Genomic DNA, 20,619 nt, shown 5'->3' with positions numbered 1-20,619 from the left:
TTGTCTCTTGTTACATTTTGCACACTTATTAAAGACTGTTGGGTTACTTCTGTTCACAGAGATTTTTAATCAGTGGATCTTTCATGACCCTAAGCAATAGTATAATGATGCTGCATTTGGCCACCAGCCACTACAGTAAGAGAATTTTAAAAAATACAAATTCGAAATCCAAGTGCTCTCATTATCACTCCTTTAAATTCCTTACTTAGCTACTTTTCCACTTGCAGCATGTCCTTAAACTAAGTATACATTAAAACTTTTGCTGGGAAAGCAATTTGATTAAGATGTAAATCATGTTTATTTTTTTTAATTAAAGAAAACATTTCTGCTCTGGCAAAAGTCCTAGCACAGACGCAATCAAAATGTCAAAAGTAAAACCAAATAAATTTAGTAGTTTAACTTATTTTATTCCTTTGCTGTATCCACAGAGGTATGTTTGTCAATGCCTGAGCTGCACCTGTATAGCTTTATCACCTTCACAGGAGAGCCTAGGCATGAATGAAAAAGATAGACAGGACTGGCTGGCAGTACTTAGCAGATATGCCCTGATGTCCATTTGACAGTACTGTGGTTCAGCTTTGATGGCGGTAGGGAAAACAGCTTCAAAAGTGGGATTCAAAGGCAGACATATGGGGTCCCCATCAGTAGAAAAAAGATGTGAGATCAAGATACATCTGCTTCCAGAAACAGAGAAGTACAACTGCCCTAATGGGAAGTCAACCATTTCTCTGGGATACACAAGAGAAATGAGAGAGAACCCTACGCTGCTTCTTTGTTAAATACCAGTATTAAAGTACATCTTGAAGATGTAAGGGGAAAAAAAATAAAGGGGGGGGGGGATGTAGAGGCTAGTCTGTCGCAATGAGATTTTTCAATTCCTGATAGGTCTTTTTCTCTTTATATCGCTGATTCTAATTCAGGGGACATTAGACAAGGGACATTTTGTCCAAAGGACATCAAGAAATTACTAAAGAAAAAAATACCCTGGTAGTGTCAGTCTTGTTTCTACCATTACTAGGACACCAGCAGTGCAAATCATGGATCACTGATGGAGAAGAAACTAACATCTATGTAGTACAGACTAAGGAGAACATAACTGGAGATTTTAAGTCTAGATATGCCTGTTTTGATTTTTTTTTTTTTTTTGGTCTGATCCTACAAGGATAACCTATCAATATAACTTGGTTTTTCAGGTTCTTAAAGAGTTTGAATTCTGCACAAGAAACACGGTGCAGAAAGTCCAACATCTCCTGTCAATCTGGGATAGTGGCTGGCTGGGGTTTCCTGCAGGCAACAGGAAGACATGAAGAGAAAGGGATCGCTGTGCTAAAATTTTCCAGCAGAATTAAAGACTGGCATCTACCCAAAAAGCTTTCATAGCAATGACATTGCACCAAAACACAGACATAAGCCAAAGATGGGTAATTAAAGCACTCAATGAAGAGCATAAACCTTATGGGCAGGACATGACAGAAGGCTGTCACAGGAACAGTTCCCTTGCTCCCTTGTTCTCCTCTTCTACAACCACCCACATTTCCTGTCCTCTAACTCATGGTAGCCCCTGTCCTTTCTTTAGTGCCATTTCTTCCAATGCTTTGCTCTGCAGTTCAGAAGGGAGAGAAGAAGCCACATTTCCAGGCAGACACTCATGTTCACAGCTGCACTCCAGCACTCACTGATAAAACCTCTGCATCTGATTTCCCTTCTCCCATGGGTCATGAAGGAAATCTTCCAGTTACACAGATTCTTCCTGATCACACTGCATTTGTTTTACAGAAGTCTCCAGTGCTTTTACATCAGCTCTGAAGTTTGCCTTTTCCTAGATTCAATCATGGGCCCCGACTTGCACGGGGTAATGTTTTATTTAAAAAGACAAAGGAGTGGGAGTTTAGCAATAAAAGAAAACTGTGTGGGCAGGAAGCATTTGGAATCCAATGAAATACTGCAGCCTTACTGTCAGATCAAGCTGTCTGTTCTGAGTTGCAATGGAAAGCTCGACAGTGGAGAGCTTCAGTTCTTGCCAGTCCTCCGGGGCTACCTCCTGGGGGATTTCTATGAAGCCAATACAGAAGATAACAATAAGGGAAATTTACTTAAAGAGATCATCATTTCACTGCTGAGAAGCACAAAACATCAGTGCCAGCCACAAAAATCACTTTGACCCATTGTGACCACTAGCTTTTTTCTTTCAAACATCAAAAGTTTGGAAGTACTGAAGGAAAAAAAAAAAAAACACACACTGGTGTTCACACAGTGGCAGGAAAGACTATCAAGCATATTACCTGGCAGCCCTGTGAGTTCTTATGCCCAGGGATTAACTGATGTTCTAAACTAGTATTAGAGGAACCATTTAGTGCAGCTACCAAAAAAAAAAAAAAGCCAGGATAGCCAGTGTTCAGGATGCTGTGGTAACGTGTACCTTAGGAAAAAACTCCAGGGTTCGCTTCTCCCATACAGGTCACTTAATCCATGCCTCTATCTGAATCACCTTTTCTAGAACGGGAAGCACCAGTTGAGGTTGCATCATTACATATTACACAATGTGCATGCTCCTCTTCTTTTGTACTCTGCAACATGAACTGCCTAGCTAACCTCTCCAGAGTGGCTCACAGAGGACAGAGAAGGGAATTTATGCCTGGGGTTTCCAAGTGAGGTAGCATGAGAAACTTAAGGCTTCTGCACAGCTCAAGTTCTACTGGCTCCTGTTTTAAGTAATGTTTGCTGTTCTGTTTTAGCAGTCTCTCCTCCCACAAAGAAGAGAAGCTCCGCCCTCCCCACAAAGAAATCATTCTAAGGAGAGCAAGTGATACTTCAGTGGAGAGCAACCATGAGCCCAGTGAACAGAGTGAGTTCTTTACAAATGCATTTTTGCTTATACGGCCACAATCACTGAAGTACTCTGTTCTACTTCTGAAAAACATCACTTAACTATCTTGACAAAGTCAATGTTGAAATCATCATAATTTTTGGGAAAGGGAAAGCCAAAGGCAGAGAAACGGAAAGCCAAAGGCGTAAGAGAGAAGAAAAAAGTAATGGAGAAAAAAAAAGACAAAATAGAACAATCCACAGCTCTGATCTATTAGGTAAGTAAAGGCTGCCTGTGACTTTATGCCAAAACACACACCTCACCTTTTCGGGGAGGCGACCAGTACAAGCAAAGTCGTCTGTAAAGCCTCACGTACAAAGGAGGCCTGGATGGCTTCTCCTCTGGCTCTTCTGGAGGCCTCTCAGTTGGACCCAGATACATGAGAGCAGCTTGGTGTTTCTGAGGCCATTCCTTGGATTTACATGGGAAAAAAAAAAAAGACAGGGCCTTTTGTTGAGAACTTCCCGCTTATTCTGCTGATTCCTACAGCCTATTCATCCTGTGATCACAAGCATTACTTCAGAGCTACCCAGATGCTGCCACTGCCTCAGTCTACTGTTTGGCCTCTAGATTCATGTAAGATGACATCTCTGCAGCTTGAGAAAGAGTACCCACAGTTCCCAAGTCTACTAATCTACTCCTTCCCTACGCAGCAGTGAGGTACTTTCCCCTCTATGAGCAGAGGGTTAAGGGACGTTTTCTTTGCTGCAGATGTGTGGCAGGGTGACACGGCTGCTTCTGGCTGCAGGGAACAACCCAAACTGGCAAGGTCAACATTAAGGCTTGAAAGCGCGATTGCTTTCTCCATGGCACAAAGGCAACGTCAAGGAGCAGCTGCACAGCGTGACCCAGTGCCAAAAGGCAAAGACAACAGTGCTGCGTGCAGTCAAGGGGCACCCAAATCTGGCAGGCTTTTGTAACTCAGCACCTCAAACAATCAAGATCTCATACTCCAAGTCAGCTGAGCTTTATAGAGCACCTGAGGAAAAAAATTAACACATTATTCTCAGCGATATTTCAGATTCCATTGCCAGAAACTGATGAACTATAGCAGAACCTTAGCTCCTGAAAACCTGCGGACACTGAAACTACAGACAAAGATTGTTTTCTCTCACTTTGTTTTAAACCTAATTTCTGAAATGCTTAAAACAAGAGGATTTACGGATGAAATAATATGATTTTTTTTTAAAGTATTTCCATCTCCAAGGACAGCTACAGCAAAATCAACAAAGGTATAGTACACAGCAGCAAGGACAAGCTTGGAAGAGATTTAATCAGCAGGCTGGGACCACTTCTTATAGAAATTAACAAAATGGTAACATAAGAAGCACATAAAGCAACGGATAGTACAACTGGGGGAGATCGGGCAGAAACTTTTTTCCCTTAATAGCAGAAAAAGTGGGCATTTCTCTTTAACCTTCAGCAGGTTAAACAGCTCTTTTAAATGTACAATGAATAGCTCACCAGTGAGACTCACTATCACTGCCACTCACGGAGGCCTCAATAAAAGTGAGAAAGGGGCTAGAGAGAGGTGAAGAATAGGTTTCTCCTTAGAATATCAGTAAACAGAATCATCACCTCAAACCTCCTGGGGACGCGGAGCAGGGGGAAATAATTCATGAATACATTACAGTCTAACTCCTTGGCTGCACAATCTCATCTACCACTGCAGCTCCTGGGTATCCCCACAGCCTTTTCATGAGTGTCCTTGTATGTTCAGAGAGCAGGGAAAGGCACATGAATGAAAGTGCCTTGCCTCTCATGCAGATCAAATTTTCATCTTTCTAGGGTAAATTTTAAGCAAGTTAAAGGTGAGATATGAGCTATTAATCTTCGTGTTCATTTTTCTACACATGGAAACCTGATTATCAACATTCATGAGCAGTCTAATTATATATATAACTTCTGTCAGATGAATAAATCATAATGAAATGTTACCATAAGAAATACTATTTAGAAAAGGTGGTAGAACACCTTTTCTTAACATATGTTAAGGGCTACGTTCAGCACCACTACTCTCCAGTGCCATAGGTGGTTACTGGTGATCTAGCAGCAATAGATTCTTAGAAAAGATTTTTTTCTAAGGCAGAGGTATTCTGCCTCCCCTTCACCTCTTCATAAGTTAGAAATTTGTAACAATTGCTAGGTTTTTCAACGAGTTAAGTTTCACTCCCATTTTATATTGCTACCAGAACTTCATAAAAGACTGCAGATAACATGCACAAAGCAGTCAGCCTTTTCATTTCCAAGCTACACAATCGCTAAAAACACCTCCTTTCCATTCCTCAGCTATTTTTTTTTACCTTAAACGTACTGAAAAAGTGAGCTGCTTTGGTTTTCAGAGGCCCAAGGTACCAGTACCTGAAAAAAGAACAGAAAGGACTCAAGATATTCAGGAGATGATGGTGGAAGAAGGAGAAACCTTGTATGAAGCTAAGGCACATAGATTTGTTTGCCAAGTTAGTGCTCCCTACAGTCTTTAGCATTGTGATACCACAAGTTTATACACAACAGCAGCTTAGCAGTGACATTCTGTTCTTGAGTCAGATCACCAAAATGCAGTATATAACCTTCCCTACAGGCAGCCTGAGATCCGAGTAGCAGGATTTTACCTAGTTATGCAACACAGCTGGGACTAAGTTAAAGGTTTGTGGTCTACCGGTTGGTGGGACGCATCTCCACAATATGCAATAAAGAACGAAGTTGGAGGAAACAAGCAAACAAAAAATCAGCAGCAAGAGATCAGAACTAGAAAACATTCATTTGCCCCTAAGTATTATCAGACCAAAATCAACGTTTTCCAAAATAAAAATCCTGTCGCTCATGAAATACAGTACAGAGTCTAAAGACATGACTATATTTAGGTAGGCTTGGTACGCATTTTGATCACCATCTTCCATAAAAGAAGGTCAGCAACATACATTAAGCACCATCAGCTCAACAACACTGTAAAGCCATCAGTAACTACTAAGGCGTGCATCAGTCACACCACTCCCATCAAGCCATGAAATTGTCTGTAAAACAATGAATCCTCAAAAACATAAAACTCAGCATTACGTATCCAGGCAGGACAGTGCTTAGCTTAGGGATAGCTACACACATTTCCAGAATTGTGGCTTATAGCTCAACTCTCTTTGTGGAAGGTGCCTTCTTTTCAGCTTTACTTGAACACTAAAAGTTCACTTAGCCCAATATTCCACCTTTGACAGGGATCAAATGTGTACATTTAGGGAAAAGTATAAAAAGAGGACAGGGACACAGGGTCCTTAACCCAAGCTCGCTGAGCCTCCATTCAATTGTGGCTGAAGTGCTTTCCAAGCTGGGCGTGTTTTCTGGGCATTCAAAAACATTCAGGGAAAAATAAGGTTTGTAGTCGTTCACACTGCCCCAAGTACAACAGGTGCTGTCAAGCCTCCAGCATAGAGTTCACGACTCCTATGAAAGGCAGCTGCTGCAGGAAAAGATGGGAAGGCTGATGCTAGGTATAAAATAGGGCACAGGCAGTAAGCCTACTGAGAACACACTGGGGAGAGAAGTGCACTTCCTTAATCTTGGGGCTGCAATTAGCAGGAGAGCCGGTAGCACAGCCAAGTCAGCACCCACACAAGCTACCAGGCATATCCCATGCTTCTCAAGAACAAGCACCCAGGCCGTTTACTGCATCTTTCCTGTCCCATGTCACCTCTCAAACCTACTTAATTTCCTGCCAGATGCCAGAGGTTGGCTGTCTCCTGCTTCCCTGCAGATAGCTCATTCACAAAACGTATTTACTTACAATGGTGAGCAGCACCCTGTCCTGCAATTCCTCTATGGCAGTCTGAGAAGTGAACTGATTTGACCCTGATGCTCCTTCACCAGATAATGCCAGTCATTTGATACGCAGACAGCGGCATGTTAAATGTCCATTTGGAGAAAACCCAACAATTATTAGTTCAGCACTCAGAAAACCGTCATCAGACAGTATGGTCCATGTCATTTCTGGCAGGAGCTGAAGGGCATTTCTATTGCATCTGATGTCCCTTGATGGAATTGAGTTACAGAATCTCCATCTTTTCATTGGCAATTGATGAAAAACAACGGTCAATCACTTCACTTAGACTTTACTCAAGGGAGAGTTTTTTCCACCGATGCAATCTGAACAAAGTTCCAGAAATGGGCACCAAAAGGCAGGAGAAAAGCAATTACCTTAAGAAATGCTCAGCACTAAATACATGTTTATTTCAAATGACAAAAACCCTGAAATGTTTTACACTCCTGTGTACTGCTAAATCTAAAAAGAGTTGGTGCTTCTGCCTGTCAAATGTCTACATTCAAAACAGACTTCTTCGCAACAGAGGGTTATTTTTTAGACAAGATTCTTCAAAAATGGTGTTTTCTTACTTGCTAACTTTAACTCCTGCATCTCTGTAAGATCCCCATCTTAAACTGCTCAGTGCAAACACAGGCTGTTCCTTTTCTCCCTGTGAAGAAAATTAAAAAGTGCAAAATTGCATTCTCTTATCTTTTTTCAAACTTTGTTTTTTGAAAGCGGAAACATTTATTTGCTACATAAAACCCAAATTCTGATTAATCCCAAAAGAGAAATTTCACAGAAAAGGCATGATAAATAGCTAACAGCCATAAAGGTTAACCTGAATTTAAGCGTTACACATTCCATTTACTCCCAGAGAGAAATATAAAACATGAATTTTTTAAAGGGTTGACTGAGTTTGACTTCACATCCAGCAATAGCCATTTCATTTTGTGGATAGTGTCAGCCAAAAGCAAGGTGTTCTTGCACAGCAACACTAAGTTCCTGCTGCAGAAATGTCTGTTCTACAACAGAAAAATAATAGATACTAAAGAAACCATACTAAGCACAGTTGAAGGTTTTCCCATTTCACATCTTTCAGCTTGAAAAAGAAAGTTATTAATTCTGCAATACACATGAATTTATTAAATCAGCTTAGACGGCTATTGTTATCTCTCACTATTTCTACAGAAATATCAGTAAGTTTTGCACTCATCAGAACTCTCTTAACTCCCTCCAAAATATATTCAGCCATTCAAGTATTTTCTCCAGTTTAGACTAGGTGATGTTGTAGCATACAGTGGAGAAATGACTGCCAGTAGGACTGCTTATACAATAAACCAAAATTCATAGCAGCATGACACAGAGGAAAAGTAGTCTATTTAAAACAGAACAATGTAAGAATAGGAAAGTTTTAGGAAGGCTGGGTGCCAAACAAGCAGGTGTTTTTACCTTGATCTGCAAGACATCAAGTGGAACTGTCTCTCCTTTCAAAATGGCCAACGTAGCATTAGTAATGTGTCTGCAAAACAAACAGGAAAGAAGGAAAACAAAGAGGAAGGCAGAAGGAACAAGCTTTATAATGATACTTTTTTATTTTTTCCAGCAGACTCCACTACCATACTGGTGGGGCTTTTTCTTGTAGAAAAGACTACGCAGCCCCGAGAAAAGAATTCTGAAATAGTGCTGCACTTCCTTGAAATCAGAAAGCAAACCAGGTGGACGCAAGCTGTGACAAAGCCTAACAAAGCCCAAAGGCATCCGAACTAACAGCAAAGACTAGAAAAATAAAAGGAACTTCCCAGCCTAACCTCTGCAGAGATTTCTCATTCTTCAGCTAATCTACCAGATCACGCACCAACTCTGTTAGCTGCTGTTTTGGATACGTATTAAGGATCCAAACATAGCTTTATTTTATTGGTGGTGAGTGTAACAACCTGGGAGGGAAGAGGTCAGCATGAGACCAGTCTCAGTTCACGTGTCTGAGACTGCATTACCTTGGTATGCTGACACGTTCTATAGTTCTTAACCAATTTAAAGCTGCCTATTAAGCAGTGGTCATTTTGTTTTGGCCCCCATTAAGTCGGGGACATTAGCTAAGCCACTGCCTCATTTCTTGTCATAAAAGGTGACACTAATGACTTTGTAACCAAAAAGTCTCTACGCTCAGGCTTTGAAGCATGCATTTCATCAAAACCTCTTTTTTTCTAATTAAACAAAGTTGGGTAAAATTTAAATTCCACACTGTGCATAATTCCCCTATTTCAGTTGGAAAACAACCAAGCCAAACACAATTTTCAGATCCAACACAATATCTGTGTGAATCAACAAGTGAAACTGCCTTTGCTTTATCAGGCTTAAGATAGACAGAGAAGGAAGCTGTTTCTTCCTCAGCCCTTCTTTTCTCCTAGCTCCTGCCTTTCTGCAATATCTCTGCAATTCCTACACTCCAAAGAATAGCTCTAATAGTGACAAAGGAACTAAAGCCCAAGTATTTATTTTTAAAATTTCACTTCTGCACTCCTTAAGTTGGGTTCTGTTACAGGCATGGGTTGTTCAGCAACCTATTGACCAAATTCCTTTCAGCTTCACCACTATGCTGCAGTCTCACCTGCACAGTTCATTACCTGGGGACAAGAAGATCACTCATTTCAAGCTGCTTCTTTAGAACTCAAACATAAATTATTATTTTAATCTTCGCTGCTGATTGCAGCCTTGTCCATCCCGCTGAGCTTCAAAGCACTCTGGTGGTTTTAATGAAGGATGTTATGCCAGTTGGCTCATGGATTTTATGTGTGATGGATACCAGCAAGGGTCCCGTGAATAAGAATGCTAATTAGTTACTGGGAGACCCAGAATGAACAGATTTCAACAGCAAGGACAAATATACTCGTTAGCATGGAAGGAGAGGGAGGAAAAATTGAAATGGAAGGAAGCGTGGGGAAAAGAAAGATTAATTGACCAGACTTAAGTTTAGAAGTGGGCAAAACAATCGTGTATCAAACTGAAATGCAGGCAACAGATACTGCCAGACTGGATCAGGTCTAGGATACCGACAGATAAGATTCAGGGTGTTAGATGGTTGCCAGGATCAGTCCCAACACAAGAAGAGTACAAAACTCTGCAGAAGTCAGTAATGGGATCCAACTTTTTCCACAAAGAGATTCTCTTATGCCTTACTACATAGGTACACATCACGTTACTTGGGGTCTGGTTTCTAAAATTCTTGAAATACGGCTGGAAAGAGTATCATTTCTTTTTTTTGTATGTTTGTTTGTTCATATCCTTGCTATTGTATTGTATTTCTGAATATTCCTAATGGGTTTGACCTTTCTGATTGTTTTCTTGTTGTTGTAGTTTCTTTGTTTTTTGTTCTCTTTGAAAGTGAGCATCATAGGAACACAGAGCAGTTAGCCACCACAAATGATTCCACATTCTAATGATACATACACTTCCTTCTTTTATTTTTTAGTCAGTTTTTGGAAGCCATTAACATAGGCAAGTCCAGAGAATCATCAGGCTCTGTCCAGAGACTGCCAACTTCTACATAACATAGAAGAAAGTGTCAAACTACCCAGAAGCACTGCTCCTTGAAAACAAACAAAAGCTGCATTTCAGAAACACATAATACTTACTGTACTTGGTTCACGCTCTCAGGGTAGAGAGTGTGGCTCAAAGTGCAGGTCTTTCCAAGAGGTATGAATCCTATAGGAATCTTACTGAAGGCAGCCTGGAAACACAAGGGGAATAAAATAACATTTGCATCAGCTGAATGAGGCTTTCTGTGTGGAGATCACAGCTGTGTCTGATATCACCCCTCTGGCACTAAGCAGCCAGGCACTTCCTTAAATGAGGCAGTAATACATAATGACTCAGAACGTGGCATCCAAATCTCTGAACCCACCACTGCCAACTGGGTGCAAAGGAGCTCTCTGTAATCATTACAAGTATTGTTACATGCAGGTTGGCACACACATCCTAACAAACGCATGGATTCTGTCAGCAATCTGCCATCTTTCTTAATACCGATGGAGGCAGAGCAAGCTCTGAATCTCATTTACCACTGCAGAAGTGCCACTCTGGTAGAGTAACCTTGTATGGGAAAGAGATTTTCTCAGTTAGGAAAAGGAAATTAATTGATTCCTCTGGCATCCAAATCACGAAGCAGCAGAAGGTCTAATTTTTGAAACTCATTGACCATGTTATTTTGCAGTTCAGCAAAAGGGCTTGTTGGAGGAGCAAGTCATTACACCGTACCTCAAAATAAACTGTGCTTCTTGGATCGTGTCAGCAAATCAACATAAACTACTGCATATCACAACCTATCATCTCCCTCCTGGGCGCTGCTACCAGCAATGCCACGACACTGCAAATCCACGCTGGCTAAACAACATCACCCTCACTTCATGCCTACCTGCTCTCCCTTGTTATCTCTGTCTCACCTGCAAGTCTTAACACATCTCAAACACCCTTCTCTCATCTTCAGCACTGCAGAAGACAGGCTGCTCACAGCAAATGCAGTCACGCTCTGCTCCCCTGGCTACTAGAAGCCATGTTTCTGGAACACCTTGCACAGGCTCTCCTTATCCAGACAACAGCGGTGTGACATATCCAAGAAAGGGAAGCAGTGCACAAACTGAGGGGACTGAGTTGCAGATCTCTACTCCTAGGACAGAGTGATATGAAGGGCAAGGAGAATTTTCAGGCCAAAGACATGACGTGACACAAAGGCAATATTACAAGGCAGTATTCCACTCAAAATAGTGCTGGTTGCAGAATTTACTATGTTACTGCAGATCAACATGAGCTACATCAAGGTAAGTCAAAAATACAGAAGAAAGAACTAGCCAGTAAAGCCTCCAAAATGTTACTTCCAGAATCCTTAGATTACAAAGATCTCAGAGGTCAGCTATAACACCAAATTTAAGAACACCTGATGTCTCAGAATGGATACAGCTAGCACCTCGTAAAAAAACACAGGCAGAACTGCAGAGTTTCTCTTGTCACACTCAAACAAGGCGACTGCCTAAACAGATGCAATTCTAGCTGCCAAGGATACCATCATAATCTTGTCTGGATCATTTAGTTGAGCTTTTGCCAGCTCCTGCCAGAAGGTTTTGGGAACAATGATCCCCTCCTTTCTTCAATAACACTGTCCTCCCTCTTTGAAAAGAAAAAGCTCTCTCACTTCCATTCGGAGTGTTCCACCTTGAGAGGTTACAATTAGTTCTCTGTAGCCATCTATACAGGGAGATTCACTGCTTGAAAAAAAGGCAAAACAATCATAAAACAACATGGACATGGGCAAACCCAAATTCAGTTCCAAGTCTGTACAAATACAAGAAAAACTTGTATTTTTTGTCCAATACTTCTGCCAAACAAAGCATACACAGCTGTCCACAGGTCTCCGAAAGTTGCGCATCTGGCTTCTCAGCAAATCCTGCTTTGTAGCTGGAAACTTCCTAAAGACATGGCTTGAGAGCCACTGCACTCTCTGAGGAAGGGAATGAAGATCAATGGGGAGCGTGGCTGACTCATTACGCAGCAAACCAGCTTGGGATTAGTAAGCAACAAGATCTGCAGAAGCCATGTTGGACCAAGAGATCACAGTGGATGCACAAGGTGCCTTGTCTAGGAAATAAAATTCTAAGAAATGACAGAGTTCCTCACCTCATCTGCTCTGCGAAGAAGTCCAGTTACGACCTGGAAAACATGAGAAAGGCTCATCTTTGAGAATTCTCTTCTGCAGTGACAGTGGAAAGCTATGAAAAATTATACATATCTATCTTTTGCAAAGATTTAAGAAGCAGCTACTCTTTTTACTGTTGCTTGCACGGGAAAAGACACACATGCAGTGTGCAAACATGGTAGAAAAAGCAGGGTTGAGTGCACATGAGTATATGTTGGCACCACAACCGATGCCAGCATAAGCGTTTTAGCGTAGAACACACCAAGATAGCCCTGCAGAAATGCAAGAACAGCATGGCTCAGTGTGCAATTAACAATAATCGATTTAAGGCAGGAGAAAGTTGTAGATGGATTCCAACCACTTTCTTTTAAAATCACTGCATTTCATTTAGCCGTTGCCTGATGAAGTCAGTAGTTAGCATTCCAGGAAATGCTTTAGTAAAAAACAACCTGCCTTGAAAGAGAGTATTCCCCAGTTCTGCTGGCAGTATGCTCTTGCCATTAATCGTCTTGACAACAGACATTTATTAAATGCATACCATCCTTACTATTGCTCCCATATAAATTTTAAATTATTTGATTCCCATTTAGGAAAACTTATGTTCATCCTCAGAAGTACAGACAAGCCAGGAATGAACTTTGAAAATTAAACCATTACAGTTACACAGAAAGAAAAAGTTGGAAACAATTCTCCCCAAATAGTTTTCTCATTCTAGAATAAAATTCTAGAAGACAGTTATGTTCCCCACCTGATCTCCCATCATCACTTTTAGGCAAATAAAAACCAGTAGAGTTTTCTTATCCTTAGAAGATTATAACAGTGACTTAAAATACAGATGCTAAAATGGACACATCTCCAGTAACAACTACTGTGATGCCGCCTCGATACGTAGACTCAATCTTCTCACCCTCAGGAAACCAGGACAAAGCTGCTGCCATACCTCTTGTACTGTGCCATCTCCTCCTGCAATAATGATCAGATCAGTGTTTTCCATCAGTTCCATCAGTTTTTTTGCTTGTCCTTCATAATCAGTCTGAAGAAGCAGAAAACCAAACATGAGAACTCTGGTGACTATTTCTAGGAGATATACATATACGTATTTTTCATATACAGAAGAGAAAAAGAGTGATCTACCAATTTGTTTAATAGTTATTTCCATATAAGTATGCAGTACTGTATACTTCTCAGATAACATTCTCTGAAATTTCTTCAACTTATGAAACCATTCCTCTGCCTAATGCAACACAAAAAATAAACACACACACACACAGCCTAATGAGGCTCTCATTTAGTAGATTTAGAATATCCAGCAATAATCAAATTTGCAGATCGTTTTACATCTAAATAAACCCACAAACAAACCACTCTTGCAGAAAAAAGCCCCCTTAGAGGCCAAAGTGATTGAGTGCATCTCCTGAAGCACAGAACCAGCTACATTAAGGGCTGCTGCCCAACAGCAGGCAAGGAAAGCTGCTAAAAACTAGCTTAGCATTAAAGAGTATGCTGGCTTTCTAAACTAGCAAACTGCTTTCTGCAGAATGAATGCTTTTTACAAAGACATTTCAGTCCCAGTTATGGCCTAGCTCTGTTTTGCTCGCTTTCCACATCTGAAGTTACACAAAGCATTAGTTTTAATTTTTGCAGAACATTTTTTTTTTTCTCTTATGCTGGGACTATGTGTTTTCAATGATCAAAGAGAGGCATTAATGAAAACAGCATCTTAACACTAAACAGAAGCTTAAGAAAAATATTCCAAGACAGAAAGATATATATTGCAGGACATAGTGACTACTAAAAAATCCACAGATCACAGCCTCAAAAACCTGCAAAGAGGTCGGGATCCCTTCACATTTATTTTTTCTTCTCTTTCCAAAGAAAACCTCTCTGCCATTTACAGCTCAGTATTCTGCTTCCATGAATTATCTAGGGATACACTGAGAAATTTTTAGGGTAAAAGCACAAAGTTATTTTTAATTAACTTGAAGAGTTCCGTTGCACATCCAGGTTCCTCGCTTCTGAATTCTGCAAGTTAAAGCAGAACTGACAATTTCAGCAGCAATGGGCACGCACCACTAGCCAGCACTCTAGCATTTAGAGTTTTCTTCTCAAACGTGAATTATAGAAGGGCTGCTTTAGACAGTTGGGCACGTGCATGTACTGCTTTAGCTGAAAATTTACAACTCAGTACACAGTTTGTAAATTAACTGTGAATTAAAAGGATTAAATACCTTTTCAAAATCTCAGTGATTATTTCCTCCCAACAGATGCCTACAGGACAACTGGGAATTTCAAATACATCCAAAATTGAATTCCAATTTTTGAAGAGTAGAAAGCAAAGCAGACACTATATCCCTGTTAACAGAACCTCTTGGTTCTCACCGTAACTATATTTACATCCAAGCCAGACAGGTGCAAAATCGGAGCAGCGTTCTTCTCAAAAAGGTTCCTGGCTTTGCTAGAAAAAAAACAACAAAGGAAAAACAGACATCAGTCTGGTGGCAAAAGAAAAAGGAAAGTAACAAATGACTAACAACAAGAAATGTAGTTAAAAACAGAGAGAGCAGTTTACGTTATCAGTCACCCAACCTGCCAGCCAAAGACAAAATGTCATTTGTTTCAAATGTATTACATTTCATACTCCTACCTGAGATGTCAGCTTTTTGTTGCCATTTTAATACATGCAGGAGGTTATCTGCCTTTCTCCAAAAATAGTTTTAAAAATCAAAACAAGATCTCCAGGGAGAAAGTTATTAAAAAAAACACTTAATGACTTGCAGAGCAGCAGGCTTTAAGAGCACAAAAAAAAAAAACCCATTTAGGTTTTCACAAAGGCGTTTCAAAAAATATATTTACTTTCATACAATACTAAATAAATCTAGAAGCAAAATCTTATCTGACCTTCTTCTGATGAAGGACTCGTGCATTTTAATGCTTGTAACTGCATAGTAAAAGAATTATACGTTAACTATAAACTACTTAGAAGTAGAAATACTTCTAGATAGACTTTAATTTAAAGTCAGAGGCTTTAATTTCTTAACACTAGGCATTTTTTAGTCGTTGTTTTGAGAAAAGCACACAAGCCCAAGCACTTCCACATCAGATATATCATTCCTCTGGTATCTGTACTGAACGCCCCAGAGATGCAGCTGAGAAGAAGCTGAGCTGATCAGCAGAAGCAGACACACATCATATCTGAGATAACTGTTTTTTTACTAATGAGTATGCAAAAGCAGCAGCTGACCTCTTCCAGAAGTCTTGCTCTGAACCCATCTTTAGCCTCCCAGTTTGTGGGCCCATCCCTTGCAAGGCCGTGTTCCTAAAGAAGTCGGATCACTGCTGGCTAACCTCAACTCTTGAAGAAATCAAGGTCATCTCTTATTTCTCTGGTTTTTGAGGAGGTAAATGTGTCACATACAAAAGGATGCGGAGGAACAACAAAGACGCGAATGCAGAATAAAATATTTGGAAATTGTTCTTTCAACTCAAGCATCTAATTCTATTTACCATCCTAACATTCTTAGTGATACATAGTTTGGCGTAGTTACACAGCAGCAGCTTGGCGTCAGAGGGGGACAAAAACAAGCTCAAAATTTGGCCAGCTATTATAGTGAAAGGCAATTAGATATACAGAAACGAGTGTAGGGGAGGAGGAATTTTACCCTTTGCAAGCTGCTGGGTTGAGGAACACTGTTGCTTTCTTCAGTGGCATATTGGAAGGAATCAGTTCGTTGCCAAAAACCTAAACAAGAGAAAAAGATCACAGTTCAGATTAAGAAAATTGGTAAGGGAGTTCAAATTAATCCATCTCCACAAACATCAACAGGCTTTCAAGCCTCACGACATTCAATGGCTTCCACCTTCAGTCATTGCACAGGTTTCCTATTCCAACATCAGAACTCTTAGCAACAGATAATGCCAGCATCGCGAGAAATCTTTATCAGCTTTAAGATTCATCCACCATTTCTTTTTTGTCAGCTTCTAGCTTTCTGCCATGGGCAGAGAGACCCACAGTACTACTGTCTCTCCGTAACAATCACCAAATTCCTCTTCAACTTTTAATCCCATTCACCCACCAAGAGGTGCCTTGATTTTAAATTCTTTGAGAAATACTTCACTCAGCCTCTTGCGCACTTCAGCCGTTTATGCCCATCTCCATGGTTTTCCAGCACTGGAGGCAAGAAAAGGCAAAGCCCCCACAATGCACCCCTCTCTGCAGAGCCCTCCACGCTCACCTGGAGGCATCCTCGCTTCCACACAAATCAAACAGGCTCTGAGCCTGGCGGTGCCGACCTGCTCAGCAACACCAACCAGAAGCCTCGGAAGCAAAGCAGGAACAAAAGACTGCTGTGCTGAACGCAAGTGTCAACTGTCCCTGCCTTCTTTTCCTTTAAAGGTTTAGCCCCTGGCAGGAATCCTTATGTTGAAGAAGGTGGACGTGGTGCACAAAACACAGTAGATTTTAGTGATCATCAGCTGCTTGAAGTTGAAAGGACTTTCCCTTGCCAACTTTGTTCAGGAAGCCTCAGCTGAAGGAGCATGCAGCTGGCTGTGCCACAGAAACATTCAAACATCTTCAAGAAAGTTGCTGTGAGCAAAGGAATGGTCACAGAAATGGCAAGAAACCCACAGCTCTTTAGTTTTACCAAAAAAATGAGGCAAAAAAATGATTCTGTATTTTATCGCTGTTGTTAGGGGGCAGGATTAGGAAAGATATGACACATGACAGCTGTTAGAAAGGATTGTTTACCTGAAGGAACACAGTGTGATGCATTTCCTTGCTCTAAACAACCTAAACAGGCTCATTAAAAATATAAGAGTATTGGCATGCCCATTTCTTTATATAATAGATGAGGACATTTACATTACATATGGGGGCATTTCCAAAGCAGGCTGATTTTTAAGACAGGAATTAAAAAAATAATAATGCAACATTCTTTAACTTTTGCAGTGTCAACGTAAGGCCGGACATTAAAAATGCTTATTGAATAGATAAGAAGGTATAATTTCGGAAAGGCAATATCCTTTTCAGTTCCATGTTAAATGCATAAATCCAGGCACTGCATTTCTGGACTTCTAGGATGAAACTCGCTACTTTGTGATTATGAAAAACCCATTGTATGAGGCTTAACAATGTTTTATGAATGCAAACAGAGACGTGGTGTGCCTTTACAGGAAATTATCCCCACTTGACAGACCAACCAGTTTGCCACCTAAGCAGGATCTCTTTAATACATGCCCAGAGCTCAGTAACATCAGGCAGAGAGCCTGCATTTGTGAAGTAAGTCCATAGTCAGCTGACACTGGTTTATTCAAGAGAAGGAGATGTAAAAGGTTTTCAGTTTTGTAAATGGGTTCTTTATTGTGGAATCCTTCTATCATCATTTGCCGCCCCAAGGCTGTCATCGCAAACTCATCTGTAAATTCAGATGTGTACGGTGGAGGTTTTGCAAGAAGTACTGCTGTAGGGGATGCTTTGGCAGGAAGGTGGGTTATCACCAACGTGGAACTGTAGTAGGCTTAAGAACTCCAGAAACGTATGTAAAAATAACAGGGAAAACTCCTCGCTTTACCCCGACTAGACTTTTCACAGACTGAGTCTGCCTCTATTTTGCCCAGCACATATGCAATGCCATAAAAGCAAACAGCATTTTTCAAACAGTTACAGATTGCTGCTATTCCAAAGAACAAATCGGACGTTTAATGCCTCGCTGCTATATTGCTGTGTGTCTTCAAGCAGTATTTGGCACTGACATGTCGGTGAGACTGGAAATTGCAGTGAGAATTGATTACTAAGCTTTCTGGTTCACTCCTTTCTAACGCAGGAGTCTTCTGCAGGATATTTTCCCAAGCTTTGCCCCCTGCAATTGCAGGAAGCTCTACTGACAGTGCTATTGCACTTTCATTTACAACAATAAGCCACAATGGAATAGATCCCATCGCTTAATGGCTGGAATTAGCAAACAGTAAAGTGAGAATTTCCACAACACAACTATCTTCTTGTGTCAGTCCTTCCTTAGCAGTTATGACAACGTGCACACTTAGGTCTGGAAATTTCTTCTTATACATCGCTTCTTTGATACCTTTCTTTTTTAATGCCAGGAATTGGTCAGCACGCATCAAACACTGAGGCAAAACCTGCTATTTTTGGCAATATGAAAACAACTTCTGTCACCGTGAGATTGCTGCAGCGAAAATTAATATAGAAAACATAAAAATGAAGAACAACAGATACTCTGAGTTGAAATTGCATTTCACTCTGAAGGTATGATTTATGGAAGTAATATTTTTTTGCTTTTTATTTACCATTATATTTTTCATTATACATTATTATTATTTTTTCCTTTATTTTTCCGTAAGACTTGAGCTCCCTTACATCTGTTTTGGCAAAAAGTTCCACAGTTCAGATCAGGTTGCTGTGAACACCTTTCCCTCAACATCTGGCAGCCTCAAATTGGGATTATTCAGTGCACTGCAGCTATGAAGCAGGGTAACCTCAAGCAGAGCTCTTTAATGAGAAAAATAGTTTTCATCATTCTCCTTAGGCTCCAGTACATAGCAGCGATGGGAGCAGTATCACACCCTGCAAAACCTCTAACAGCTGGCAGGGGAAGTGAGTTTCAAATGAACTCGTAGGAGGCAGGAAGACTCCTAACATCTACACCATACCACCAAGGCAATCAGAGCCATCAGCACAGCATCCTTGATACATGCACGGAGGAATTCAGCCTGCAGCAATGGAGGTGTGGGTAGATGGAGCAGTGGCTGAAACCTCACATCCCAATGAGGGCACTGTGCAACATCGCATCTCCATCGCAACAGCGGAGCCAGGGCACGACAGGTACGAAGCCCCAGCTTTGGGCTGCAGGCCTGCCCGCCCTTTGGCACTGGAGCAAGAGAACACAGATGGCAGCATTATGAGGCTTGTCACGTAGAGAGGGCCTGCTGGTAACATCTCAGGAGCCCTGCACAACCAAGATAAGAGGGGGATTTTAATCTAATTTTATCGTTTTAAACGGTATTACCTGGGCTTCTAGGCACGCAGCTCTCCGTAGCAGGTTATCACTATTAGATAAGACAGAACAGAGAGTGGACATTAGGTTGAGTAAGTTTAAAACAATTTGCTCTTTTTCGAGATAAAGGTGTGTACTCTTTTTACGCATGCTTTGACAGCCCTAAAATAAAACACACAGTTTCTTTAAAGTCTATTTAACACACGTTTAAGGATAAAACACACCCTTTTGAGCACACATGCATAATTTTTTTCTGCATATGCACACAAACGCCCTTTCCACAGTAAAGAAAAACACAAAACAAAGACCAGTGTGCTGAGATTACATCAGCCATGAGACACTGTACCACTGTGATTTATTTTTGAACTGGTACATAGCTGCATTCAGATCTAAGCTGCTTTTTCTTTAAAAATAAAAGTTAATACTGCTTGTTATTTGTACTGAAGGTACTTACCATTCTGGGACTACAAGACAAAGGATTTAGAGTTGACTTTAAGCATAACTTTCACAGACTTAAATCTTTGCGCATTACAGCTGTTAACTCTCCCTCCCCCAGTCTGTAAGCTGAATGCATTAATGCAGCGCCTACCACCCAGGCAGGTCTGAGCACGGACAGATGAGTAAGGCCAGAGAGATGAAATCACCCAATTTACCTCAGTGAAACTTCCAAATAAAGCAGCAAATATCAGTATTAGATACGCCACTGACAGTCATGTCAGAAAGAGACTCCAGGCTCTAATCTGTATGCTTGCCATTGGTGACATGAGCAAGGTGGAAGAGAGTAGGGTGGTGGCAAGCAAACTGGAAGTAGAGCTATTTAGTGAGCAGCACATTTCAATTCTTCTCCAGACCAAATAATGCCCCGTTGGGTGACACAGACAGAAAAATGAGTCCTGTTCTGCAGCACCCAGCTTCATCTATGCTCTGGGTACAAGACACTCCCCACTCTGTGACAAAACCAATTATCCATCAGCTCTCCCTTGGCAGTACCTGGCAAGACGGTATATTATTGTCTCAAAAATCACAAGTACAAAAAAAAAAAAAAAAAAAAGTTACAGTCAGCATAATGCATGTTATACCCATTACAAAAGATCCAAGGCCAGCCATGAAAACCACTTGATTAGGGAAGCAGCACATTCCTGCCACAAACTGTGGTTCATTGGGCCAAATGCTCCAGTGAAAATAGCAGAAGAGAAGGCAAAGCCTTGGTCAGAATGATGGACCCCAGCAGTAGTATGATCTGTACAACGCCACAAGCTTGTTA

The 20,619-nt window shown here is 40.9% G+C and overlaps 1 protein-coding gene across 1 annotated transcript in view; it reads right to left on the bottom strand.

Moving 5' to 3' along the window:
• AGK (acylglycerol kinase) overlaps positions 1-20,619 on the bottom strand; it is a 31,381-nt gene that overhangs the window by 6,523 nt on the left and 4,239 nt on the right. The window contains exons 2-12 of the mRNA XM_021388512.1: positions 19,368-19,407; positions 16,005-16,084; positions 14,725-14,800; positions 13,286-13,378; positions 12,327-12,359; positions 10,292-10,386; positions 8,109-8,178; positions 7,247-7,326; positions 5,170-5,227; positions 3,130-3,277; positions 1,955-2,052 (exon numbers count right to left, since the gene is read on the bottom strand). Coding sequence (XP_021244187.1) covers positions 1,955-2,052; positions 3,130-3,277; positions 5,170-5,227; positions 7,247-7,326; positions 8,109-8,178; positions 10,292-10,386; positions 12,327-12,359; positions 13,286-13,378; positions 14,725-14,800; positions 16,005-16,084; positions 19,368-19,407 — 871 coding nt within the window. The remainder of the gene's footprint in view (positions 1-1,954; positions 2,053-3,129; positions 3,278-5,169; positions 5,228-7,246; positions 7,327-8,108; positions 8,179-10,291; positions 10,387-12,326; positions 12,360-13,285; positions 13,379-14,724; positions 14,801-16,004; positions 16,085-19,367; positions 19,408-20,619) is intronic.

The sequence above is a fragment of the Numida meleagris genome, chromosome 1, assembly GCF_002078875.1.
Source record: "Numida meleagris isolate 19003 breed g44 Domestic line chromosome 1, NumMel1.0, whole genome shotgun sequence".
Taxonomy (NCBI): Eukaryota; Metazoa; Chordata; class Aves; order Galliformes; family Numididae; genus Numida; species Numida meleagris.
Note: the sequence above shows the minus strand (reverse complement) of the source record. Positions and strands in the feature narration are given on the sequence as shown.